The following is a 27,492-nucleotide window of genomic DNA, read 5'->3' as shown; positions in this document are numbered from 1 at the left end:
TTTCCTGCCATATGTGTTAAAAAGAAAAAGAGCAAAACAAAGCCCACCTTGCTGAAAGTAATTTTCATGGCATTCATCTGCTAGATGATTAAACACTCACTGGGCTCAAAAATTACTGTGCAGGAAGTCACACAGTACACAAATTAAAACCAAAGAAAGGTTGGAAGTGGAATCCTATCTGACCTCTGACTTGGAATGCTGCTGCTTTTTAATCAAGCAAGATCATTATCAGCATAAAGTGTGACTTAATTGTGGCCTTCCAGTAGCTGAGGGGGGCTACAAGAAGGCTGGGGAGGGACTTCTCAGGATCTCAGGTAGTGATAGGACTGGGGGGAATGGAATGAAGCTGGAGGTGGGGAGATTCAGGCTGGAGGTGAGGAGGAAGTTCTTCCCCATGAGAGTGGTGAAGCCCTGGAATGGGTTGTCCAGGGAGGTGGTTGGGGCCCAGTCCCTGGGGGTGTTTAAGCCCAGGCTGGATGAGGCTCTGGCCAGGCTGATCTAGTGATCTAGACCAAGTCCAACCCGTGTTGACTGCTGTAGTGTGAGGTGTCCCTGCCCATGGCAGGGGGGCTGGAATTAGATGATCCTTGTGGTCCCTTCCAACCCTGACTGATACTATGACACTATGCTGGTAAGTCCAAAGTGGGGGGAATTTGCTCTGCCACTAATTGCAAGTCTCTTGTTTCTGTTTGTAAGATCTAAATCCACAGAGCATCAAAGCTTCATGCCCAGAATTCTGCTACCTAAGGAAGTTTTCTTTCTCAACTCTTTGACTCAAGAGCAGACTGTAGTTTTGGCACAGCCCCCTGCAGCTTTTCACCCATTCTGGAGCACTGGGAGATGGATAAACCTTGCCAGGGAGGGCTGAGGGCTGCAGCCTTTAAACCCAGAAATCCTCCATCTATTTTTTTCCTAGGGGAACATCTGGATCCTCCAAGACCTCCAAGTTCATTCTTCTCCAAAGGAATGATCTGATCTTTTGATGCCTGACACACTAAGGCATCTCCTCCTGAAAACAGTTCATAGAACATACAAAAGGTTTGCTTTAAAACAAGCTGCCCTGCATGGACCAGCTGCATACCCAGCTGCTCTGCTCCAGAGCTCTTGACCAAAACCCAGGCTCAAGAAAGGTTCACAGCAAGGCCACTGAATTGTCTGTTAGCTTTTGAAAAGCTTCCTGGGAGTTGGTTTTCCCAAGGTTAGATTCTTAAGTCTGGTAGAGCCAAGTGGGGAGTCCTGTCAAAACAAAACACACATGTTAGCAAAGTTCCAAGAGCAATACCTTAAACCCCAACTCTTCCACCACCAACAGAGGTCAGAAATTAAATGGAATGAGCAAAGCACCTGCTCAGCATGTTTGTACAGAGAGTAACTTCCAACAGCTGAGAAAAGAGAAGGGAGGAGAGGAGAGGAGAAGGGAGGAGAGGAGAAGGGAGGAGAGGAGAGGAGAAGGGAGGAGAGGAGAGGAGAAGGGAGGAGAGGAGAGGAGAAGGGAGGAGAGGAGAGGAGAAGGGAGGAGAGGAGAGGAGAAGGGAGGAGAGGAGAGGAGAAGGGAGGAGAGGAGAGGAGAAGGGAGGAGAGGAGAGGAGAAGGGAGGAGAGGAGAGGAGAAGGGAGGAGAGGAGAGTAGAAGTGAGGAGAGGAGAGGAGAAGGGAGGAGAGGAGAGGAGAAGGGAGGAGAGGAGAGGAGAAGGGAGGAGAGGAGAGGAGAGGAGAAGGGAGGAGAGGAGAGGAGAAGGGAGGAGAGGAGAGGAGAAGGGAGGAGAGGAGAGGAGAAGGGAGGAGAGGAGAGGAGAAGGGAGGAGAGGAGAGGAGAAGGGAGGAGAGGAGAGGAGGGAGAAGAGGGAAGAGAGAAGGGATGGAGAAAAGAGAGAATAGAATTAACCAGGTTGGAAAAGACCTTCAAGACCATCAAGTCCAACACCATCTCATCAACTAAACCATGGCACCAAGTGCCTCATCCAGTCTCTAAAACACCTCCAGGGATGGTGACTCCACCACCTCCCTGGGCAGCACATTCCAATGGCCAACCTGGCTTGCTGGAAAGAACTTTCTCCTCACCTAGAGTCTAAACCTCCCCTGGAACAGCCTCTTGTTCTGGTGCTGGTTGCCTGGGAGAAGAGACCAACCCCCACTTGGCTACAACCTCCCTTCAGGGAGTTGTAGAGAGCAAGAAGGTCTCCCCTGAGCCTCCTCTTCTCCAGGCTAAGCAACCCCAGCTCCCTCAGCCTCTCCTTATAGGTCCTGTGCTCCAAGCCCCTCACATTTCATATATACATGGATATAACTCTTTCACAGCAGGTCAGCTGCTAAAACCTGACTGCTGTACATGAGGCATAAGCTAACAGAGGCTAAGGTAGCCGAGAGACCACTCCCCTGAGTAAGCAGGATGTGCAAGTTTATTGCTATTGACATTGGAACTTAGCTTTCCCCATTTGTTAGTCACAGATTACTTGTCCTGGCTGGCTTTAGAAAAAACCCAACAACCCAGAGCTGAGACCTCCTGGAGGTCCAGAGAGTCCAGCCAGTGGGGGACACAGGAATTGAATGTGTCCAGAGAAGGGCAATGAGGCTGGAAGGGGTTGGGAGCACAGCTGAGGGAGCTGGGGTTGCTTAGCCTGCAGAAGAGGAGGCTCAGGGGAGACCTTCTTGCTCTCTACAGCTACCTGAAGGGAGGCTGTAGCCAGGTGGGGGTTGGTCTCTTCTCCCAGGCAACCAGCACCAGAACAAGAGGACACAGTCTCAAGCTGTGCCAGGGGAAGTTTAGGCTGGAGGTGAGGAGAAAGTTCTTCCCAGCAAGAGAGATTGGCCATTGGAATGTGCTGCCCAGGGAGGTGGTGGAGTCACCGTCCCTGGAAGTGTTCAAAAAGGGATTGGATGTGGCACTTGAGGCCAAGGTTTAGTTGTCAGGAGGTGTTAGGTATTAGGTAATAGGTTGGACTTGATGATCTCTGAGGTCTTTTCCAACCTGGCTGATTCTATGACTCTAATTTTGGTCTAGTGGAGGTGGAGGACACAGTGAAGCCTTTTGGGGGGCAGTTTGGTCTGCTCCTGGGCCTGCTGAGGCTGAGTTGGGGGGGGAGGTTTTGGAAGGTTCTGGCCTGGTAGACCTGGTTGATTCTATGATTCAATGACTCTATGATTCAATGAAATGAAGTTATTTCATTCCCAGGAGTCCTGCATCTCTCTAAGCCCAAGCATTTCTGCTTGTTCTGCCTCTTTCCCTTCCCTCTCTGCTCCCAGGAGGACATTCAGGCTCTTACCTCCTTGCAGGGCAGTTGAGGCCTGCCTGGTTTGGCCTTGGCAATGCTGCCAACTGGGGCCTGGAGCTGCCAAGCTGAACTTTAGCTGCATCACGTTGGTTTGGTATGGGGGATGCAGAGCAGCTTGGTAATGGGGGGGAGGGGGCATTTGAGACCTGGAGTTTTGGCCTCAGTGGGGGAGGGGTTTATTTCATAAGGTTAAAGAGGTTGTTGTGAGGCCAGGCCAAAGGGCTGGGCTGAGGCTGAAGGTGAATTGGGGTATTTTGTACTTTCTGTATATGGCTGTGAAGAGCACATTCTGCTGCCAAGTCTTTCCCATCCCATGGGAGAGTGTCTTTATTTTGCAGTCCTTTGGGGGGGTGGGGGTAAAACAGTCTTGAAGACTATGGACAGAAACAATAGATGACAATGCTGTAGGAAAACACCTGCCAAACTTGACTGTTTCAGAGAATCAGAGCATTGTTAGGGTTGGAAGGGACCTCAAGGATCATCCAGTACCCAACAGTAGCCCTAGGGCGACTGAGGCTGGTGAAAGAGTGCAAAGGGAAATACTTACAGGAAGGAAATACTTACAGAGTGCAGGTTCACAGCATCCTCAGAACTCTCCAGCAGTGTTTGCTGTCTCTTACACGGACTCTGCAAGAGGCCCTTCTGCCTGTCTTCATTGAGGGCTGCTGAGCTAAGCTCCTGCTGCTCGGCCAAGCCAGTCAGAGGTTCAGCTGGGTCAGGAGCAGCCTGAGCTAGCGCAACAGCCTGGGGCTCAAGCTTTAGACTCTGCCAGCAGCTCCCGGGCAGGGGAGTGGAAGGCTGTTTGGGCCAGCTGCCGGTTTCCGCCACTGCCTCTCTCAAGAACCTCTGCAGGCGAGTTTTCCTGGGCAGGTTCTTGCTGGTGACCGCCCTGCGGAGGTGCTGCTGCTCCGCCATGACGTAGACGCGGCAGCGGCCCCTGGTCACGGCCGTGTACACGTGCTGCCAGTGCTGCCGCCCGGCGGTGCCCACCACGTACACAACGGTGCTCTCCTCCGAACCCTGGGACACAGTTAACAACGCCCTCACTAAGCCAAGATCTCCAGGAAGTCACCAGAGACAGCTTTACAAGGGCAAAGCAGCTGGAGACAGCTGGGGGACGCCTTCAGGAGCGTCCCGGTTTGAGGCCAGGCAGAGCCTGCCAGCGGGGCAGGAAAAGGAGACTCACACAAATGGGCTGCAGGAGTGAGGGAAAGCTTACATGGGAAAAAGCAATGAGTGACAAAAGAACCCCAAGGCATACAGAATCCCCTTACAGCACACCCAAAAGCCTCCCAAAACATTTCCCTTCTCCCTATCTGAGGGTACACTCAAAACCCCCAGGGCTCTTTCTTCCCTCTCTATCAAGACTGGCCAGCTCTGAGACTGCCCTCCCCTTTCTTACCCTGGCATTAAGCCTTGAGATACTCCCCTACCATTACCAGATAGGAAAGCATCTCTCAGGGGAGTAGGGAGAGAAGAAAGAGAAAGTGTGAGGCCTTGCTGATAGATTTACAGGGAGCAGGACATTATGGGTATGCAATAGGCTCTTCCCTGGGCTGGACACTCATGACACCAGAGGTGTATCTTGTGTGGCAGCAGCAGGAGGCACCCAGCCTAAACTGCCACAAAGGGTATTTCCTAGCCTGCATTGAGGGAATTTTAGTTTCAAGAAAGCATCTTGCCCTTTCCCATTAAAATACAGGGCATCAGCAAGATAAAGGCACAAGAAAGTTTTATCAGCTCATAGCTTTTTCACAGGCTCAGAGGATGTCTGGAAGGGACCTCTGGAAATCTTCCAGTCCACCCCTCCTTACCAGAGCAGGAGCAGGGAATCCAGCACAGGTCACACAGGAACACATCCAGACAGGGCTGGACAGGCTCCAGAGAAGGAGACTCCACAGCCTCTCTGGGCAGCCTGTGCCAGTGCTCTGTCACCCTCACTGTGAAGAAGTTCTTCCTCATCGTGAGGTGGAACCTCCTGTGCTGGAGTTTCCATCCATTGCCCCTTGTCCTATCCCAGGGCACAAGTGAGCAGAGCCTGTCCCTGTCCCTGTCCCTTCCTTCCTGACCCCCAGCCCTCAGCTATTGATAGACATTGATCAGATCCCTCTCAGTCTTCTCCTCTCCAGACTAAACAGCCCCAGGGCTCTCAGCCTCTCCTCCCCAGGCAGTGCTGCAGTCCCTTCAGCATCCTTGCAGCCCTCCCTCGGGCCCTCTCCAGCAGATCCCTGTCCCCTGACCTGGGCAGCCCAGAGCTGGACACGATATTCCAGGTGGGGCCTCACTAGGGCAGAGGAGAAGGGGGGAACCTCTCTTGATGTGTTTTTTACCTGAAATGTGTGAATGGTCTTGGCCCATGCATGTTTTATGTTACACAGCTTCTTCAGGGCTTTATACTTCACATGGAAGGTGGAGCCGTAGGTGCTGCTGATGGTCAGGAAGCGCTGCTTATCGACTTCTACATCCTAAAGGAACAGCACAGGAACACTCAGCACCAAGCTTCAGCAGCACTTTGCTTGGTGTCCATACACCTGCCCATGCCCTCATGCTAGCTCTCCCTGGAGTTACAACAGCTGCAATGTCAGCTGAGTGAAATCATTCATCTCAAACTGCGCCAGGGGAAGTTTAGAATCATAGAATCGATCATCTTTGAGGTGTTTTCCAACCTCATTCAGTCCAGCTCCTCTTGGACGCCTCCAGGGATGGTGACTCCACCACAGCACATTCCAATGGCCAACAACTCTCTCTGTGAAGAATTTTCTTCTCACCTCGAACCTACACTTCCCCTGGCACAGCTTGAGACTGTGTCCTCTTGTTCTGGTGCTGGTTGCCTGGGAGAAGAGACCAACCCCCACCTGGCTACAACCTCCCTTCAGGTAGTTGTAGAGAACAATAAGGTCTCCCCTGAGCTTCCTCTTCTCCAGGCTGGATAAGGAACTTGATCAATAAGGTTGGAAAAGACCTCAGAGATCATCAAGTCCAACCTATCACCCAGCACCTCAGGACTAACTAAACCATGGCTCCAAGTGCCACATCCAATCCCCTCTTGAACACCTCCAGGGACAGTAACTCCACCACCTCCCTGGGCAGCACATTCCAATGGCCAGTCTCTCTTGCTGGGAAGAACTTTCTCCTCACCTCCAGCCTAAACTTCTTCCTAACATCCAACCTAAACTTCCCCTGGCACACCCTGAAACTGTGTCCTCTTGTTCTGGTGCTGGGAGAAGAGACCAACCCCCACCTGGCTACAACCTCCCTTCAGGGAGTTGTAGAGAGCAAGAAGGTCTCCCCTGAGCCTCTTCTCCAGGCTAAGCAACCCCAGCTCCCTCAGCCTCTCCTCACAGGGCTGTGCTCCAGACCCCTCCCCAGCTTTGTTGCCCTTCTCTGGACACCTTGCAGCACCTCAACATCTTTCCTAACCTGAGGGGCCCAGAGGCCTTACAGCCAAGCTCTTACCCCTGTTATGAAGAATATATCTCCGTTGCAGAGTCGTCTGTCCTCCTCAGCAGGCTCTGCAGTCGGGGGGGGGGTTCCATTTGTGCATTCCTGGTGATGAGGATCCCCTTTAAATTTAGAGTCTGCCAAGAGGTCCCTGAGGTAGGTATTCCTCATGCAGGAGATCTTGTCATCAATTTGAAACACAAGTCGGTTTCTGTGGTCCCTAGGCCAGAGAAAAGAAAAGGCAGCCGTGGTAAATGCACCCTCTGGGAACACAACTTGCAGTTGTTTCTTCTCTTTCTCCTCTCTATGCTTGGGGCAGATGAAAAACAAAAACCCTTAATGATGCTCAGAACACTCAAGAAAACTCCTGTTTCAGAGATGTGTCTGGAAGTGTTGTGTGTAGCAGCACCAAAACGTTGCTGCAACAGTATTTCACAAAGGCCAGTGGGATCCTGGGGGGCATGCAGAGGAGGGTGGCCAGCAGATCCAGGGAGCTTCTCCTCCCCCTCTGCTCTGCCCTGGTGAGGCCCCACCTGGAATGCTGCATCCAGTTCTGGGCTCCCCCAGCCACAGGGATCTGCTGGAGGGAGTCCAAGGGAGGGCTACAAGGATGATGAAGGACTGGAGCACTGCCTGGGGAGGAGAGGATGAGGGACCTGGGGCTGTTTAGTCTGGAGAGGAGAAGACTGAGAAGGGATCTGATCAATGTCTATCAATAGCTGAGGGCTGGGGGTCAGGAAGGCAGGCACAGGCTCTGCTCAGTTGCACCCTGTGATAGGACAAGGGGCAATGGATGGAAACTGCAGCACAGGAGGTTCCACCTCAACATGAGGGTGACAGAGCACTGGAAGAGGCTGCCCAGAGAGGTTGTGGAGTCTCCTTCTCTGGAGCCTTTCCAGTCCTGTCTGGATGTGTTCCTGTGTGGCCTGTGCTGGATTCTATGCTCCTGCTCTGGCAGGGGGGCTTGGACTTGATGATCTGTTTAGGTCCCTTCCAACCCCTAACATCCTGTGATATATTTAGAAGCCTCTGAGGTGTTTGGGGTTTTTCCCCAAGTTGTTTTTCTGTCAATTTTAACTATTCAGGTCTTGGGATTCACACAGTGACAACTTGAATGAAAGGCAAACATTTCATTTCAGTATCCAAAGTATTCAGTATCACCAAGGTTGGAAGAGACCTCAAAGATCATCAAGTCCAACCTGGCACCACAGACCTCATGACTAGAGTAGCCCAGGCTGAAATCAAAGATCCCATCACAGAAAGATTATCCCATAAGTTATTTCTAACACAACTGATCAGCTCTGGATGAAACACTGAAAGCTTTGCAATCCCATGTCAGGCTGCTGGTCTGGCTGCAGCACTTTCAGGACCCAAAATGAGACTCTCCAAAGGAGAAGCTGCACAGCATTGGCTTACCTGGTGACGTGATTTGAGTAGTGCTGGCAACAAAGTTCATTTATTAGATCACAGTCTTGCCTACAGCATACAAGACAAGAACACAAATCAGATCATGGTGTACAACACACAACAGTTACAGCCACTGCCACAATAATATTGATTTAGAAGTAACAGGGTGGGGGGTGGGGGGGGAAAGGCATTTTAGCTACAATGATCTTCCACCAACAATTGAAAACAGTCACTGATTAAGAGTTTAGAAGTAGCACTTTGGTCTCAATACTGACATCCAGGCCTGGATCAGGAACAGTGTGGCCAGCAGGAGCAGGGAGGTCATTCTGCCCTGGACTCAGCACTAGTTAGGCCACACCTTGAGTCCTGTGTCCAGTTCTGGGCTCCTCAGTTTAGGAAAGATGTTGAGGTGCTGGAAGGTGTCCAGAGAAGGGCAACAAAGCTGGGGAGGGGTCTGGAGCACAGCCCTGTGAGGAGAGGCTGAGGGAGCTGGGGTTGCTTAGCCTGGAGAGGAGGAGGCTCAGGGGAGACCTTCTTGCTGTCTACAACTCCCTGAAGGGAGGTTGTAGCCAGGTGGGGGTTGGTCTCTTCTCCCAGGCAGCCAGCACCAGGACAAGAGGACACAGTCTCAAGCTGTGCCAGGGGAGGTTTAGGCTGGATGTGAGGAAGAAGTTCTTCTCAGAAAGAGAGATTGGCCATTGGAATGTGCTGCCCAGGGAGGTGGTGGAGTCACCAGCACTGGAGGTGTTTAGAAAGAGACTGGATGGGGTGCTTGGTGCCATGGTTTAGTTGATGAGATGGTGTTGGGTGATAGGTTGGACTCAATGATCTCAAAGGTCTTTTCCAACCTGGTTAATTCAATTCTACTCTATTCTATTCTATTCTATCCTATCCTATCCTATCCCATCCTATCCTATCCTATCCTACCCTACCCTACCCTACCCTATCCTACTCTGTTCTGTTCCTATTCTGTTCTATCCTATTCTGTTCTACCCTAATCTGTTCTATCCTATTCTGTTCTGTTCTATTCTATTCTGTTCTATCCTATTCTGTTCTGTTCTATTCTATTCTGTTCTATTCTATTCTGTTCTATCCTATTCTGTTCTATCCTATTCTGTTCTATCCTATTCTGTTCTATCCTATTCTGTTCTATCCTATTCTGTTCTGTCCTATTCTGTTCTGTCCTATTCTGTTCTGTCCTATTCTGTTCTATTCCTATTCTGTTCTATTCTGTTCTATCCTATTCTGTTCTATCCTATTCTGTTCTGTTCTGTTCTGTTCTATCCTATTCTGTTCTGGTCTATTCTGTTCTGTTCTATTCTGTTCTATCCTAATCTGTTCTATTCCTATTCTGTTCTGTCCTATTCTGTTCTGTCCTATTCTGTTCTGTCCTATTCTATTCTGTTCTGTTCTATATGCTGAAACCACAGAAAGTAAGGCAAGGATGCTGGCAATGCATAGCCAGGTTAGGTTTTAAGACCAAGACAGAAACTAAAGCCTGGATACATTTTCTGTCTGTGATGTATTAAAACCAGTCAGAGAACTGATTTCATTCTTTATGCTCCTGCTACTTCAACATTTAAATGCAGATTAAGTAGCTATCAATGAATTGCAGCAGAACCTCACCTGGCAGTCATTAGTAACAGTACTGTGTCTGAATGCAGATTGGAGAAATCAAATAGATCTCAGAGTTACTCAGCATTCCCAACAAACAGGTGACCTAGCTAACATTTGTCTGCACACTGTGACCTGTAAATAACCACAGAAACATTCAGCTTGGAAAAGAGCCTCAGGATCACCAAGGCCAACCCAGAACCCTACTCCACAAGGCTCACCCCTGAACCACAGCCCCAAGCACCACAGCCAAACCACCTGGAAACACAGCCAGGCTTGGGGACTCCACCACCTCCCTGGGCAGCACATTCCAGTGCTTGGGTGGCTTTTAACTGCTGAAAATGCTCTTCATAAATAGAAGTGGAAGAGTGTCTCTTTAGTGTCTTTCTGTGCAGAAGTGTTAAGTTTATGGACTACTGGCAGTACTGGACTCTCCCTTCAGTGAGGCCATCCATACCATTCTTGCTCCTGTGATGGTTCAAATGGCCAAGGGCACTTTGGCCACAAGGACCCCATGCAGCTACAGCCTGGGGCATGAGTGGCTGGAGAGCAGCCTGGCAGAGAGCGACCTGGCACTGCTGGGGGACAACAGCTGAACAGGAGCCAGCAGTGTGCACAGAAGGCCAATGGCATCTTGGCTTGGATCAGGAAGAGTGTGGCCAGCAGGGCTAGGCATGGAATTCTGCCCTGTGCTGGGCACTGGGGAGGCCTCAGCTGGAGCACTGTGTGCAGCTCTGGGCCCTCCCTGCAAGAGAGATCTTGAGGTGCTGCAGCAGGTCCAGAGGAGAGCAACCAGCCTGGGGAAGGGACTGGAGGGAAAGTGATGAGGAGAGGCTGAGGGAGCTGGGGGTGTTCAGCCTGGGGAAGAGGAGGCTCAGGGGGGACCTTATCACTCTCTACAAGTCCCTGAAGGGAAGTTGCAGTCAGGTGGGGGTCAGGCTCTTGTGCCAGGCAGCTTGTGACAAGAGGAGAGGGCATGGCCTGAAGCTGTGCCAGGGGAGGGTTAGGTTGGATGTTAGGAAGCACTTCCTGATGGAAAGGGGAATGAGAGACTGGGATGGGCTGCCCAGGGAGGTGGTGGAATCCCCATCCCTGGAGGTGTTTAAGGCCAGACTGGATGTGGCACTCAGTGCCATGGTCTGGTCAGTGTGGTATTAGGTCCTAGGCTGGGCTTGGTGATCTCAAAGGTCTATCCAGCCTCAGTGATTCTGTGATTTTCAGTAATCACTGACTTTCCCAATGCTTCTCCAAAATGTGCTGCAGTCCAATACTCCCCTGCTTAGTCAACAAGTCACTGTGCTTACAAATACCCAACCTGCAGCACTCACCACTGCCCAGCAGGAGCACTGATGCCTGTCAGACTGCATCACTAAACCTGGCCCTTGTCACAGGGGCAAAATGCAAGCAGCTCCTTCCACTTGCTCAGTGCCCACCCGTGACAGAGCCATGTACAGACAGTAGGTTATACATAGCCCATCATCTACAGTGGAATCCACATCTGCCACACAGAAATACATTTGAACATAGACATTTCTCTGTCTTTTGAGGGTTCTTCATGCAGCCAAGGCCTCACCTTTCACTTCTAAGGAGCACTGCACTGTTAGCAAACCCCAGAGCTTAGGCTCTCACACTGTGGCTCTGAGCAACCTGCTGTAGTCTGAGGTGTCCCTGCCCATGGCAAGGGGGGTTGGAACTGGCTGATCCTTGAGGTCCCTTCCAACCCTCACAGTTCTGTGATTCCATGATACTACTACAGAAACTGAGCAGTTAAAGCCACCCTTTGTTTAGCATAAAGCATACAGATGAAGATGAATGCCAGGGCAGAAATCATGGTGCAAAAGTAACATTAAGCTGACAGAAACAAAGCAACTCTCTGTGGAGAGACTGGGGGCAAGCAGAAGCTGCAGGAGAAGACACCTGTCCTGTTGTTCTCTCTAGCAATTTTCTGGTGCTGCCACTAATCTCTCCACACATTCAGCTATTTTTAGAGTGTAGCTGCTAGCAAGGAATTTTTTTCAGTGTCTGCCTGCATGCTCTGTTACCTTCTGAAAGCAATGAACTGTGACTGCTTGGCATCCTCCAGCCCTGGCCCCTTTTTCAGCAAAGTCTTGATGGCAGTTTGCAGACCTGTTTCAGGAGACACAAAAGGAAAGGCATGAAAACATGCAGAACAAAGAATACAAGGGGGGAGGGGCAAAACACCCAAGCACAAACCAACCATAATTCCACATGAAATTGCCTTTGCTTATTCCTTGCTTCAGTGACATTTCCACTGGCTTAAACCAACAACAGAACACCCACCCCAAAAATCCTCACATCTACACCCACAAAGCTTCTCCCTCCAGAAAGCACTGTGGGGTTACCCCACACTATTATAGTCTGAGAGATAAGGGTGATAGGGAAGCAGAGAAATTCTCACTGCTCTGTGTTAAAGCTGCACAGAGAACATTGCATGCAAAATGAGGTTTTGATACAGCACATGAAAGAGGTAAAGAAAGAACATCTTTAAGTCACAGACCCACACATTTGGATTTCCCAGAAGAAAGCCATTTGTAGTGTTCTGTTTGCTGAGTAAATTCCTACAGTAAGGTGAGATGATAATACAAACACCTGTTTATTTTTCCACATCCCCCTTGAACATCTTTGATGGGAGATAAAGCAGAGGCTACTCAATGCCTTTGTCATCCTGGGCTGCAGCAAGAGAAGCAGAGCCTGCAAGGCCAGGGAGGTGATTCTCCCCCTCTGCTCCACTCTGCTGAGACCCCCCCTGGAGCACTGAGTCCAGTTCTGGAGCCTCTATTACAAGAGGAGACTGGATGGGGTGCTTGGTGCCATGGTTTAGTTGATGAGATGGTGTTGGGTGATAGGTTGGACTCAATGATCTCAAAGGTCTTTTCCAACCTGGTTTATTCTATTCTATTCTATTCTATTCTATTCTACTCTAACTCTACTCTACTCTAACTCTACTCTAACTCTACTCTACTCTAACTCTACTCTAACTCTACTCTACTCTAACTCTACTCTACTCTAACTCTACTCTACTCTAACTCTACTCTAACTCTACTCTACTCTAACTCTACTCTACTCTAACTCTACTCTATTGGGGAAGTCAAGACCAGAAAGTGACTGTACATACTGTCACAATCCCCACCAGCAGGCAACTCAATCAGGATGAATTTCTTCTCTGGGCTTGGCATTCTCATTCCCTCATTCCAGTCAGAAACCTTCAGCACTTCGTCAAACTCGGGAACCATCCGGTGAGAGATTCTGGAGCAAAGCAGTGGAGGGAGAAGAGAAAGGGCAAAGCTTCCAGTTAAAGGATACCAGCATCTCATCCTCTGCATCAGCATCATGTGGACCATTCTGGCCATCTACACTACATGCAACAAAAACTCTTTCTTCTCAGCCTGACTTAATTTCACACTACAAAGAAACAGTTATTTGTTCTCTAAACCCTTCAGCACTGCAGGAGATACTTAGGTATTAGCCACACAGCTCTCATGGAACAGAGCAGCTCCACAGAGAAAGACCTTGGAGTGCTGCTGGACAGCAAGTTCTGCAGGGGACAGCAATGTGCCCTTGGGGCCAAGAGAGCCAATGGGATCCTGGGGTGCATTAAGTAAAGTGCAGCCAGCAGGGCTAGGGAGGTTCTTCTCCCCCTCTACTCTGCCCTGCTGGGACCACACCTGCAATCCTGTGTTCAATCTTGGGCTCTCCAGTTCAAGAGAGACAGAGACCTGCTGGAGAGAGTCCAAGGGAGAGCCAGGAGGATGCTTAGGGGACTTGAGCATCTCCCCTGTGAAGAGAGGCTGAGAGCCCTGGGGCTGTTGAGTCTGGAGAAGAGAAGGCTGAGAGGGGATCTGATCAATGTCTATCAATAGCTGAGGGCTGGGGGTCAAGTGGAGGGGGCCAAGCTCTTTTTGGTGCTGCACAGGAATAATGGAGCACTTGGAACAGGCTGTCCAGTGAGATTGTGGAGTCTCCTTCTCTGGAGACTTTCAAAACCTGCCTGGATGCATTCTACCCTGGGTGATGCTGCTTTGGCAGGGGGGTTGGACTGGATGATCTCTGGAGGTCCCTTCCAACCTCTAACATTGTGTGATTCTGTAATACAGAAGTGTGTCAAAGAAAGAGAGTTCTTCCCAGCAAGAGAGATTGGCCATTGCAATGTGTTGCCCAGGGAGGTGGTGGAGTCACCAGCACTGGAGGTGTTCAAGAGGAGCCTGGATGGGGCACTTGCAACCATGGTTTAGTCAGTCATGAGGTGTTGGTTGATAGGTTGGACTTGATGATCTCCAGGGTCTTTTCCAACCTTATTGATTCTCTGATTCTCTGGTAAGGATGCTTCTTGCATACAGAAAGGAAATCCTACCTTGTTGCATTATCCACAATCAGCTGTGACTCAGCTCTGTGATTCGTTCGCAGTTCCACGGAGAAGCCTCTTGACTTGAGGCCCTCAAACATATCAGCTAACATGTTTCCTGGCTCTATGCTTGGGAGCTGCCTTGTATCACCTAAACAAAAGGGAAACCAGTGTTTGTGAGACGTAGCAACAGACCTGCTGTTAAAAAATACCTTGAGAGTAAACCACTGGAATAATAAATACTCAAGCCTTTCCCAGCCAGCACCGGAACAAGAGGACACAGTCTCAAGCTGCACCAGGGGAGGTTTAGATCTCAAAGGTCTTTTCCAACCTGGTTAATTCTATTCTATCCCTATTCCTATTCCTATTCTATTCTATTCCTATTCTATTCTACTCCTATTCTATTCCCATTCTATTCTATTCCATTCCTGTTCTATTCTATTCCTATTCTATTCCTGTTCTATTCTATTCCCATTCTATTCTACTCCTATTCTATTCCTATTCCATTCCTTTCTATTCTATTCTACTCCTGTTCTATTCTATTCTATTCCCAATCTATTCTATTCCTATTCTATTTTATACCTATTCTATTCCTATTCTCTTCTATTCCATTCCTATTCTATTTTATTCCTATTCTATTCTTATTCTATTCTATTCCCATTCTATTCTATTCCTATTCTATTCTATTCCTGTTCTATTCTATTCCTGTTCTATTCTATTCCTGTTCTATGCTACTCCCATTCTATTCTACTCCTATTCTATTCTATTCTATTCCCATTCTATTCTACTCCTATTCTATTCTATTCCCATTCTATTCTACTCCTATTCTATTCTATTCCCATTCTATTCCTAATCTATTCTATTCCTACTCTATTGCTATTCTATTCAATTCCTGTTCTATTCTATTCCTATTCTATTCTACTCCTGTTCTATTCTATTCTATTCCTGTTCTCTTCCATTCCTATTCCTATTCTATTCCTCTTCTCTTCTATTCTATTTAGGCTGAAGGTGAGGAGAAAGTTCTTCCCAGCAAGAGAGATTGGCCATTGGAATGTGCTGCCCAGGGAGGTGGTGGAGTCACCATCACTGGAGGTGGTCAAAAAGGGATTGGATGTGGCACTTGGAGCCATGGTTTAGTAGTCAGGTGTTGGGTGATAGGTTGGACTCAGTGATCTCTGAGGTCTTTTCCAACCTTACTGATTCTATGATTCTGAGCTCTTCATGAGACTCAGTGAGCCCAGTGGGCACCTCTGGTATTTACACTGGGTACTGTGTACCACTAAAGACTGCAGGATGATGAATTTGCTGTTTCACTTACCTAGAATAATAAGTTTGGCGAGCTGAGAATGCTCACACAAGAGTTTTAAAACTAGACTAAGGATGTGTACAGACACCAAGCTTCCTTCATCCACAACCAGAACTGTCACATGAGCAAACTTCCATGGCTGACATTTCTCACTTTGCTTCCATGATTTAAAACTATAGATGACCTAGAAACAAACCAAAACACATCAACTGTAAACAACTGCTGATAGAGGCAGCCAGAGTCTGGCAGCTTCCAATGTTGCCTTTAGAGCTGTTACCTGCAATTCTGAACTTAAACCTGCAATGCTTTGGAAAGACTCAACTGCTGAGGATTCTTTTTCTCCTTGGTGGATACATTTTTATCTGGGATTACCACACTTACACAGGAGCACAGCAATGCCTTCTCTTCTGGCATTCTTCTTTATGGCATTTAACAAGTGCCAGTGCCAGGTGCTGCACTTTGGCCACAACAACCCCATGCAGTGCTACAGGCCGGGGTCAGAGTGGCTGGAGAGCAGCCAGGCACAAAGGGACCTGGGGGTTTTGGGACAGTAGCTGAATACATGCCAGCAGTGTGCCCAGGTGGCCAAGAAGGCCAATGGCATCCTGGCCTGCATTAGGAATAGTGTGGCCAGCAGGAGCAGGGAAGTCATTGTGCCCCTGTGCTCAGCACTGGTTAGGCCACACCTTGAGTCCTGTGTCCAGTTCTGGGCCCCTCAATTTAGGAAGGACACTGAGACACTTGAACTTGTCCAGAGAAGGGCAATGAGGCTGGGGAGAGGTCTGGAGCACAGCCCTGTGAGGAGAGGCTGAGGGAGCTGGGGTTGCTTAGCCTGGAGAAGAGAATGCTCAGGGGAGATCTTGTTGCCATCTGCAGCTTCCTGAAAGGAAGCTGTAGCCAGGTGGGGGTTGATCTCTTCTCCCAGGCACCCAGCACCAGAACAAGAGGACACAGTCTCAAGCTGTGCCAGGGGAGGTTTAGGCTGGAGGTGAGGAAGAAGTTCTTCCCAGCAAGAGAGATTGGCCATTGGGATGTGCTGCCCAGGGAGGTGGTGGAGTCACCATCACTGAAGTGTAGCAAAAGAGACTGGATGAGGCACTCATTGCCATGGTTTAGTTGATGAGATGGTGTTGGGTGATAGGTTGGACTCAGTGATCTCTGAGGTCTTTCCCAACCTGGTTACTTCTGTATTCTGTACCTAAGCATTCCCATTAACAGCTACACATTTCATATAAGGAAAGGTCAGTAACAAGCTGCCTTTCTTTTTGACCCTTAAAAACTAAGGATGGACAGTGCCAAAAGGTCTTCCAGAGCACAGTTTAAAACCCAGTGCAACACCTGACTCCTTACCTGATGCAGTGTGTATGCAGGGAGCTTACTTTTCTCACGCAGAAGGCTTGCAGCCCTCCCTGTGGGTGCAGTAAAGAGCACATTCAACGTTTTTGGTGTGTACTTATTCTCTGACTCTGACAGATGATCAAAGGTATTCCATTCCTCAGATGCATCCAGGTCTTCTTCAAAGTCCTTGGAAGCAGCTTCCACTTCTTTCTCCATCTGCTTCATGTGCCTAAAGAGGCAGCTCACTATGGTACTCTTCCCACAGCCTCCTTTGCCACTAATGACCGTGACAGGATTAGCACAAATCTTTTTCAAAGCAGTCAGCTGATCCAAGTCCACCTCTGCTTTACCTTGGGTACCAGACACAGGCCCCAATTCCTTTTCAGGGAAGTGATTTTCACAGTTAGAATTGCCCTGACAATTTTCCTTCAGCTGTTCCACTCCCTGAGCCTGGGCAGCGCTCCCTCTGTCGTCTCCCATTTCTCTCCAGGCCTCAGACCCGTTCAGTACCTTTCTCACGTCGACATCCAGCTGCCACGAGCTGCTTGACAGGAGGTCACCTATGCAGGTGGCAATGTCTTTCTCAGATCTGTAAAGATGAGGCAGAAACACCAGTTTTTTCTCCCTGATGACTATGTGCTGATCTTTCAGAAACTCCAGAGCCTGCCACACGTGCTCGATGGACATCTGCTTCGCCACGAAGCGAGCCAACTCGTCCTGCTCTTCGTATGTGTGTCCCAACTCCCTGCACTGCTTCTTCAGCAGATCATACAGAATCAATGCATTCTTCTGCAAGGCAGGAATCTTCCAGAGGAGATGCTCACACTGGCAGAAGGCTGCCCAGGTTGCCTCACAGTAGGAAAGGTTCAGTTCCCTATAGGTAATCTTCACCCCAAAAAAAGAACAAAAATAAACACACATTAACGTCAGAAGATGTTAGCTTCCTGGTTATGGCCTTGGATTACAGGATCACAGGATGTTAGGGGTTGCAAGGGGCCACTGGAGATAGGATAGGATAGGATAGGATAGGATAGGATAGGATAGGATAGGATAGGATAGGATAGGATAGGATAGGATAGGATAGGATAGGACAGGACAGGACAGGACAGGACAGGACAGGACAGGACAGGACAGGACAAGATAGGACAGGACAGGATAGACCAGGTTGGAAGAGACCTTCAAGATCATTGTGTCCAACCCATCAACCAATCCAACACCACCTAAACAACTAAGCCATGGCACCAAGCACCCAATCAAGTCTCCTCCTGAACACCTCCAATGATGGTGACTCCACCACCTCCCCAAGCAGCCCATTCCAATGGGCAATCACTCTCTCTGTATAGAACTTCTTCCTAACCTCCAGCCTAAACTCCCCTGGCACAGCCTGAGACTGTGTCCTCTTGTTCTGGTGCTGGCTGCCTGGGAGAAGAGACCAACCTCTGCCTGTCTACAACCTCCCTTCAGGTAGTTGTAGAGAGTAATAAGGTCACCCCTGAGTCTCCTCTTCTCCAGGCTAAGCAACCCCAGCTCCCTCAGCCTCTCCTCACAGGGCTGTGCTCCAAACCCCTCCCCAGCTTCGTTGCCCTTCTCTGGACTCATTCCAGCAAGTCAACCTCCTTCCTAAACTGAGATCAGCCAGTCCAACCCCCCTACCAGAGCAGGATCATAGAATCTACCACAGGTCACAGAGGAACACATCCAGACAGGGCTGGAAAGGCTCCAGAGAAGGAGACTCCACAACCTTTCTGGGCAGCCTGCTCCAGTGCTCAGTGACCATTACTGTAAAGAAGTTCCTGCTCATGTTGAGGTGGAACCTCTTGTGCTGGAGTTTATAGAATACAAAATTAGCCAGGTTGGAAAAGACCTTTGAGATCATCAAGTCCAACCTAGCACCCAACACCATCTAATCAACTAAACCATGGCACCAAGTGCCTCATTCAGGCTTTTATTAAACACCTCCAGTGATGGTGACTCCACCACCTCCCTGGGCAGCACATTCCAATGGCCAATCTCTCTGGCTGGGAAGAATTTCTTCCTAACACCCAGCCTGAACCTCCCTTGGAGCAGCTTGAGACTGTAGTTTATATCCACTGCCCCTTGTCCTTTTCCTCATTAGAGCCCTCCAGGGACTTATTTTGTCAGAAATCTGCCCCAGAGGGCAAATCTCACCACACTCAGGACTTGGAAGTCAAAAGAGAATTGTATTTACAAAAGAAACTAAATAGAACAGTATAAAAAGCAATAAAAATGTGCAGTGTATTTACATATACATACATATATATATAGAGAGAGAGAGAGAGCACAACAACAGCACAGGACCCCCCTGTACCTTTGATTCAGCTCTTTGTCCTCTCTTGGGGACAAAGGGCCCCAAGACAGCTACACAAAGCACACACCCCCTCTTGGCCCAGAGCAGCAAAGAGCAAGCAGGCCACAAAACCCCCAAACTCTGCTGCAAGATATAAGGGTTTCAACAAAGGGGAGACCTTACTGCTCTCTACAGCTGCCTGAAGGGAGGTTGTAGCCAGGTGGGGGTTGGTCTCTTCTCCCAGGCAACCAGCACCAGAACAAGAGGACACAGTCTCAAGCTGCACCAGGGGAAGTTTAGGCTGGAGGTGAGGAGAAAGTTCTTCCCTAAAAGAGTAATTGGCCATGGGAATGTGCTGCCCAGGGAGGTGGTGGAGTCACCATCCCTGGAGGTGTGCAAATAGGGATTGGACATGGCACTTGAAGCCATGGTTTAGTTAGTCAGGAGGTGTTGGGTGATGGGTTGGACTTGATGATCTCTGAGGTCTTTTCCAACCTTTTTGATTCTATGATCCTGGGTTGCATCAAGAGAAGTGTGGCCAGCAGTACAAGGGAAGGGAATCTTCCCCTCTGCTCCACTCTGCTGAGACCCCACCTGGAGTATTGCATCCAGTTCTGGAGCCTCTAGTACAGGAAGGATCTGGAGGTGCTGGAACATGTCCAAAGAAGGGCCACAAGGATGATCAGAGGAGCTGCTCTCCTATGAGGACAGACTGAGGGAGTTGGGGCTGCTCTGTCTGGAGAAGAGAAGGCTCTGGGGAGACCTCCTTGTGGCCTTCAGTGTCTGAAGGGGGCTACAAGAAAGCTGAGGAGAGACTTTTTAGGGTGTCAGCCCCTATCACAGGAAGGATCTGGAGGTGCTGGAACGTGTCCAGAGAAGTCCCATGAGGGTCATTAGAGAGTTGGAGCTGCTCTCCTATGAGGACAGGCTGAGAGAATTGGGGTTGTTCAGTCTGGAGAGGAGAAGGCTCTGAGGACACCTTCTTGTGGCCTTCCAGTATCTGAAGGGGGCTACAAGAAAGCTGGGGAGGGACTTTTGAAGCTGTCCGGGAGGGATAGGACTGGGGGGAATAGAACAAAACTAGAAATGGGGAGATTGAGATTGGATGTCAGGAAGAAGTTGTTCCCCATGAGGGTGGTGAGAGACTGGCACAGGTTGCCCAGGGAGGTGGTGGAAGCCTCATCCCTGGAGGTTTTGAAGGTCAGACTGGATGTGGCTGTGAGCAACCTGCTCTAGTGTGAGGTGTCCCTGCTCACGGCAAGGGGGTTTGGAAGTAGATGATCCTTGAGGTCCCTTCCAGGTCCCTGACAATTCTGTGACCACTGCAAACCAGTGACAGAGTGAGATGTTCCAAGAAGATGAAAAGTGGATTGGACTTGCTGAGCCTTAAAAGAAAAAAAACCTAAAGAGAGTCTTCCAGCAATTAACAAAGATAGAAAGGCAGTGAGAATGCAGGTCCTTGGTAGAAGAAACAAGAGAGCAACAAGTCCCCATGCTAGACATCAGGAAATGCTTTTTAAAGGACAGGATGTGAGACACTGGACTATGCTGGCTGGACTGTTGATCCTCTGAAACTGGAGGTCTTGAAGACAAATCAGAACACCTTTGGGGGCTGAAGCAGAGGGAGTAACTTCCACACTTGGTTCAGTATTCAGTATTCAGTGTCACTAAGGTTGGAAGAGACCTCAAAGATCATCGAGTCCAACCTGTCACCACAGACCTCATGACTACAGTAGGGAGGACACTACTGCCCACTGCAGGCTTGAACTCACTTCTGTACTACTAAGCTAAAGCTCCCACATGAAGTCCAGGAGTGCTAAGGTGAGGTGCAGCAGCAAAGCTGCACAGTAGGCAGAGCAAAGGAAAGCAGGAAGGTAAACAGCAATGGCAAACCCCACTGCAAAAAAGGAGAACCACTAGACCAGAAAACCTCTCATAGAGTAACTCACCTACTTCACTATGGAAGCATAGATACTGCTTTATGTTTTAAGAGCAGAAAATCTCATCTGTAGGTATAAAAGTGGATGGGACATTAAGCTTGAGTGGGTTTCAATTAGCTTGCTTACTGATGGCCCAATTACTTCAAGGACCCTAATTTTCTGCTCCTTGTAAAATGGACTAAACAAATGGTTGCAACAGAACCACTTCTAAAATCTTCTGAAATGAACCTGAAACAAAAACAAAAGAACAAAACCAAAACCACCTTTGCTAAAACTGAGTCCAGTACACCATCTACTCCCACATTAATTAAGCTTACCTCCTCCAAATGGCCAGTTAGTAAGCTGAACATAACTAAGTTAGATGGAAGAGCTGATGTGCACAAGGGTAGGGAGGTTCTACAGAGGGACTGGACAGCTGTCTAGCAGAAAGGGACCTGGGGGTTCTAATGGACAAGCAGCTGAATATGAGGAAGAAGTGTGGCCAAGAAACCCAATGGCAGCCTGGCTGGGATTAGAAATGCAGGACTAGGGAGGTGATTGTCCCCTGGGACTCAGCTCTGGGGTGGCCACATGAGTATTGGGTCCAGTTTTGGGCACTTCAATCCAAGAGAGATGTGGAGGTGCTGGAGCCAGGGCAGAGGAGGGCAAGGAAGCTGGGGAAAGGCCTGGAGAATAAACCTGATGAAGAGCAACTGAAGGAGCTGGGGATGGTTAGTGTGAAACAGAGGAGGCTGAGGGGAGACCTCCTGGCTCTCTACAGCTACCTGAAAGGAGGTTGTGGAGAGGTTGGTGCTGGTCTCCTCTCCCAGGTCATTAGTGAATAGAACAAGAGGGAATGGCCTCAAGCTGCCACTGGGGAGGTTTAGACTGGACAGTAGGAAAGCTTTTTTCAGGGCAAGAGTGGTCAGGCATTGGAATGTGCTGCCCAGGGAGGTGGTGGAGTCCCCAAGCCTGGCTGTGTTTCAGGGTGGTTTAGCTGTGGTGCTTGGGGCTATGGGTTAGGGGTGAGCCTTGCAGAGTAGGGTTCTGGGTTGGCCTTGATGATCCCAGGGGTTTTTCCCAACCTGAATGCTTCTGTGATTCTGTGACACACCCCTGTACTCCCATGCCACTCAAATGCATAGCAATGCCACACTGTGTTACCCTTCCTCACACTTACCCTGCTGAATCCCAGTTTCCACGGATCGTTCTCTAGCATCTCATCCAATTTTGGCAGCACCTCCCCTTCAAAGTGCACCTCCTCTCCATCCTCACCATTGTCTTCTTCAGTCTTTGTTTGCCAGGACACCATATCCACCAGACAGCAGAAGTGGCGGGGCAGAAGGACTGGCAGGAACTCCAATATCCTTGGAAAAGCCAGAGCTACCAGAACTGCCTTTCCTGCAACTGGATGCCCCAGAAAGCAAGAAAGTCAGAAGCAATACACAAAGATCCTGGTGAGGGCAATTTCAACTGACTCTGGCTTTTATCCTTCTGCTTCTCCTGCATCTAAAACATCCCAATTTCATTGTTTTCCTCTCGATTTCTTATTCTCTTTAATCTTTGTGCTTTCACATTCTTTGCAAGGCTGTTTTCCCTGAAATGCCTGGAGGGAAAGAAAAGTAATGGCAACAAACCACCTAAAAGCTGCAAGTAAAGAAGCTGGTTTGGAAAACATGCATTCTACACCTGGTTTGAACTGCATACTCAAGAGGATTTCATAGAATTACACAGAATCACCAAGGTTGGAAGAGACCTCAAAGATCATCAAGTCCAACCTGTCACCACAGACCTCATGACTAGACCATGGCACCAAGTGCCACATCCAATCCCCTCTTGAATACCTCCAGGGATGGTGACTCCACCTCCCTGGGCAGCACATTCCAATGGCTAACAACTCTCTCTGTGAAGAACTTTCTCCTCACCTCCAGCCTAAACCTCCCCTGGCACAGCTTGAGACTGTGTCCTCTTGTTCTGGTGCTGCTTGCCTGGGAGAAGAGACCAACTCCCACCTGGCTACAACCTCCCTTCAGGTAGTTGTAGAGAGCAGGAAGGTCTCCCCTGAGCCTCCTCTTCTCCAGGCTAAGCAACCCCAGCTCCCTCAGCCTCTCCTCACAGGGCTGTGCTCCAGACCCCTCCCCAGCCTTGTTGCCCTTCTCTGGACACATTCAAGTCTCTCAATGTCCTTCTTAAACTGAGGGGCCCAGAACTGGACACAGGACTCAAGGTGTGGCCTAACCAATGCAGAGTACAGGGGCACAATGACCTCCCTGCTCCTGCTGGCCACACCATTCCTAATGCAGGCCAGGATGCCATTGGCCTTCTTGGCCACCTGGGCACACTGCTGGCTCATGTTTAGGCAGCTGTCAATCAGCACCCCCAGGTCCCTCTCTGTTTGGCAGCTCTCCAGCCACTCCAACCCCAGCCTGCTGCTCTGCATGGGTTTATTGCGGCCAAAGTGCAGCCCCTGGCACTTGGACTTGTTGAATGCCATCCTGTTGGACTCTGCCCATCTGTCCAGTAGGTTCAGGTCCCTCTGCAGAGCCCTTCTACCCTCTAAGAGATCAATATCTGCTCCCAGCTTGGTGTCATCTGCAAATTTGCTAAATCATAGAATTGTCAGGGTTGGAGGAGACTTCAAGGAGCAGCCAGTTCCAACCCCCCTGCCATGGCCAGGGACACCTCACACTGCAGCAGGTTGCTCACAGCCACATCCAGCCTGGCCTTCAAAACCTCCAGGGATGAGGCTTCCACCACCTCCCTGGGCAACCTGTGCCCGTGCCTCACCACCCTCACACTGAAGAACTTCTTCCTCACATCCAGTCCCAACCTACCCATTTCTAGTGTTTTTCCACTCCCCCTGCTCCTATCCCCCCTTGAACACAGCAGCTTATAAAGCCATCACAACAGCACAGCATGCACCTACGTGACTGTGAAACGTAGTAGATGATGTCGTGGTCCTTGGTGCTCCTGTGCTTCTGCCCTCTCTGCACACATGAAGCTTGGAACTGTTTCAGTTTTTCCTTGAGGTTCCTGAAACTCAGCACAGAGTCCACAGGCAGCCAAGCAAAAAACCTTTGTTTGAAGTCCTCAGGCACATCACACTCCTTAAGAAAGAGCGAGAAGACGTGCCGGTTGCTCTCCTCTATGTCAGTCCGCAGGAAGTACGAGGGGGAGCCTTGCACAAAGTACTTTGACCCCATCCTCTTAGCTTTAACATTGACTCTCCACCAAGGGCCAACTAATGGAAAACGTCCAACCACTGGATACTCCTTCTTGGAGACCTCTTCTTGTATAACAACTGAATCAATTGGAAAGAAAACCAAAACAAACGGTTGTTAATTGATGGTCATAGAAGCATAGAACGGTCCAGGCTGGAAGGGACCACCAACTACAACTCTACAACTACCTGAAGGGAAGTTGTAGACAGGCAGAGGTTGGTCTCTTCTCCCAGGCAACCAGCACCAGAACAAGAGGACACAGTCTCAAGCTGTGCCAGGGGAGGTTTAGGCTGAAGGTTAGGAAGAAGTTCTACACAAAGAGAGTGATTGCCCATTGGAATGGGCTGCCTGGGGAGGTGGTGGAATCACCATCATTGGAGGTGTTCAGGAGGAGACTTGATGGGGTGCTTGGTTGCATGGTTTAGTTGATGAGATGGTGTTGGATGATAGGTTGGACATGATGATCTTGAAGGTCTCTTTCAACCTGGTCCTATTCTATTCTATTCTATTCTATTCCATTCCATTCCATTCCATTCCATTCCATTCCATACTATTCGAAGGTCATCCAGTCCGACCTCCCCATGGTCAGGAGGGACATCCCCAACTAGATCAGGTTGCCTAGGGCCTCGTCGAGCCTCACCTTGACTATCTCCAGGCAAGGGGCCCCAATCACAGAATCACAGAATCATGAATCAATAAGGGTGGAAAAGACCTCAGAGATCATCAAATCCAACCTGTCACCCAACAAGTCCAACCTGTCACCCACACCTCATGACTAAGCATGGTTTCAAGTGACACATCTAATCCCCTCTTGAACACCTCCAGGGACAGTGACTCGGCCACCTCCCTGGGCAACCTGTTCCAGTGTTGCACCACCCTCATAGTGAAGAGCTTCTTCCTGATATCCAACGTAAATCTGCTCTTCTCTAGCTTGAAGCCATTGCCCCTCGTCCTGTTACTGCAGGGCTTTGCAAACAGTCTCTCTCCATCCTTCTTGTAGCCCCCTTCAGGTACTGATAGGCTGCTATTAGGTCTCCCCAGAGCCTCCTCTTCTCCAGGCTGAACACCCCCAAACCCCTCAGCCTGTTCTCATAGCTCCAACCCCCTGATCATCTTTGTGGCCACCCTCTAGCCCCTCTCCATCAAGTTCAGGTCCTACCAAAACATTAAAATTTCAGTTTGCTAAAGTGTTTTGCTTGTTCAAAGCTTAGTTTTGTCAGGAGTAAAAGCAAAGCTGGGTTTTCCCAAACGTCCTGACCTTAGTTTTTCTAGTAGCATTTAAAAACGAAAGTGAAACCAGCCTCAGAAGCAAACAGTAAATCTGCTTCTCTTCAGTGCCAGAACGACAGAATTAAACTCAGCTATGAATATGTAGTAAGCCAACTAAACACACTGGCACATGCTCCAAACCCCACCACTTCTGACAAGTTTGCAATTCAAGTTTTAACCAGTCTTGCCAGGAACTGTTGCACCACGGCACCTGCATTCACTTCGGATCTATTTCTGTGCTAAATACTTCCTGCAACTGAAACCACCACAATTATAAGCAACTAAAATACAACTGTAGAACTCTTGGGGTTGAAAGGGACCTCAAGGATCATGCAGTTCCAACCCCCCTGCCACGGGCAAGGACACCTCACACTACAGCAGGTAGCCCAGAGCCACATCCAGCCTGGCCTTAAAAACTTCCAGGGATTGAGGCTTCCACCACCTCCCTGGGCAACATGCAGAATGATTCTAGCATTCTAGCAACCTGTGCCAGTCTCTCACCACCCTCATGGGGAAGAACTTCTTCCTAACATCCAGTCTCAATCTACCCATTTCTAGTTTTGTTCCATTCCCCCTATTCCTATCACTCCCTGACACCCTAAAAAGTCCCTCCCCACCTTTCTTGTAGCCTCCTTCAGATACTGGAAGGCCACAAGGAGCTCTCCTCAGACTGCAGACTGCACAGCCCCAACTCCCTCAGTCTGTCATACAACTCTTTAACATTCTGTGTGATCTGGTTTGCCTCCTCTCTCCATCCTCCTTCCCTCATGAAACACACTTTTCTTTAATCCATTAGTTTGGGGCCTAAACATTATGTCCAGCTCCCTCAGTCTGTCCCCATAGCAGAGCAGCTCCAGCCCTCTGCTCATCCTCCCGGCCCTTCCCTGGACACCTTCCAGCACCTCCAGAGCCCTCCCGTATCAGGGGCTCCAGAACTGGACGCCTTTTCCCTTTCCTCGTAATGAATTCACTAACCGGGGAAGAGTTTCGATTTGCTTTGCTTTTACAACATTCCGCCTCCGCAGGTAAGACCGGAGCCCGACCTCTGCCAGGCGGCTGCCAGGCGGCACAGGACGGAACACGCAGGCTGCGGGAGAGCCGCCGAGGCGCCAGCGCAGTCTGCGCCCCTCCGCCACTACCATCCGGGCCGCGGCTGACCCGGGCCCCGGGGCCGGCCTGGATGCCCAGCGCAGCTCACTCGTTTCAAAACGCAGCGTCTCCTCCGACCCTAAACCTGCCTCTAAGGGAGGCCGTAGGCACCGGAGGCTGCTCGCTCGCTCCCTCGCCCGCCGCTCGGCCCTGCTCCGCTCTGCTCCCGCCACCCCTCACCAGCTCGGCGAGGCGGCAGCGCGGCCGTTAACTTCGTCCCGGAATCCTCCAGCAGCGCAGCTTCCGCAAAGTGCGGATCCTCCTCAGCCTCCTCTTCGGCCTCCGAATCCGAGTCCTCGGTCCGCTGCAGGGGCAGCAGGACCCCCCACAGCTCCTCCGCCGCCTCCGCCCCGCGCCGCGGGCCGTACCCCGCCATGCCGCTCGCGCGCCGCGGCCGCGACCGCCCCCGGGATGCCTCCGCCCCGCCCCCGGGATGCCTCCGCCCCGCCCCCGCACGGCCCTCGCCCCGCCCCTCCCAGGAGCAAGTGGAGCCGGAGCGCGCTGCGCGGCTGCCCGCTGCGGGGCTGCCTCTTCAAAGCACGTAGATTTTACCAGTGCTGAGGAATGGTTCAGAATAAAACCCACAAATCAGTGAAGCTCCCTGGTTACTACAAAAGAAACAGCAGTCATAGAATCAATCAGTAAGGTTGGAAAAGTCCTCAGAGATCATCCAGTCCAACCCGTCACCCACCACCTCATGACTACTGCGCCACGGCTCCAATCCCTTTTTGAACACCTCCAGGGACGGGGACTCCACCACCTCCCCGGGCAGCACATTCCAGTGGCCAACAACTCTCTGTGAAGGACTTTCTCCTCAGTCTCACAATCATCATTGTAAAAATAGCATTTATTATACAGTTTGTTTAAATCTCTATCCTGAAAAACT

General features: G+C 50.0%; 1 protein-coding gene across 1 annotated transcript; it reads right to left on the bottom strand.

Moving 5' to 3' along the window:
* Positions 1 to 1,020: 1,020 nt before the first annotated feature.
* Positions 1,021 to 26,982, bottom strand: HELB (DNA helicase B). The gene is made up of 13 exons (XM_054177873.1): positions 26,787 to 26,982; positions 23,894 to 24,268; positions 22,148 to 22,374; positions 16,753 to 17,625; positions 15,415 to 15,586; positions 14,106 to 14,247; positions 12,870 to 13,000; positions 11,776 to 11,860; positions 8,129 to 8,188; positions 6,728 to 6,932; positions 5,602 to 5,736; positions 3,836 to 4,291; positions 1,021 to 1,236 (listed from the first exon to the last, which is right to left on the bottom strand). The coding sequence occupies exons 1-13, from the start codon at positions 26,980 to 26,982 to the stop codon at positions 1,159 to 1,161; spliced, it is 3,135 nt and encodes a 1,044-aa protein (XP_054033848.1). The 3' UTR covers positions 1,021 to 1,158.
* Between the last annotated feature and the right edge of the window lie 510 nt (positions 26,983 to 27,492).

The sequence above is a fragment of the Dryobates pubescens genome, chromosome Z (genome assembly GCF_014839835.1).
Source record: "Dryobates pubescens isolate bDryPub1 chromosome Z, bDryPub1.pri, whole genome shotgun sequence".
Classification (NCBI taxonomy): Eukaryota; Metazoa; Chordata; class Aves; order Piciformes; family Picidae; genus Dryobates; species Dryobates pubescens.
The sequence above is the reverse complement of the archived record's forward strand: the minus strand, read 5'-3'. Positions and strand labels throughout refer to the sequence as shown.

Excerpts from the sequence above, each read along its gene's own strand:
- HELB (XM_054177873.1), bottom strand. The coding sequence starts at position 26,982 with ATGGCGGGGTACGGCCCGCGGCGCGGGGCGGAGGCGGCGGAGGAGCTG. Across the intron at positions 17,626-22,147 it reads GGAAACTGGGATTCAGCAGG|ATTACCTATAGGGAACTGAA; the intron begins GTAAGTGTGAGG and ends TTTGGGGTGAAG. Across the intron at positions 13,001-14,105 it reads ATTGTGGATAATGCAACAAG|AATCTCTCACCGGATGGTTC; the intron begins GTAGGATTTCCT and ends GCTTTGCTCCAG.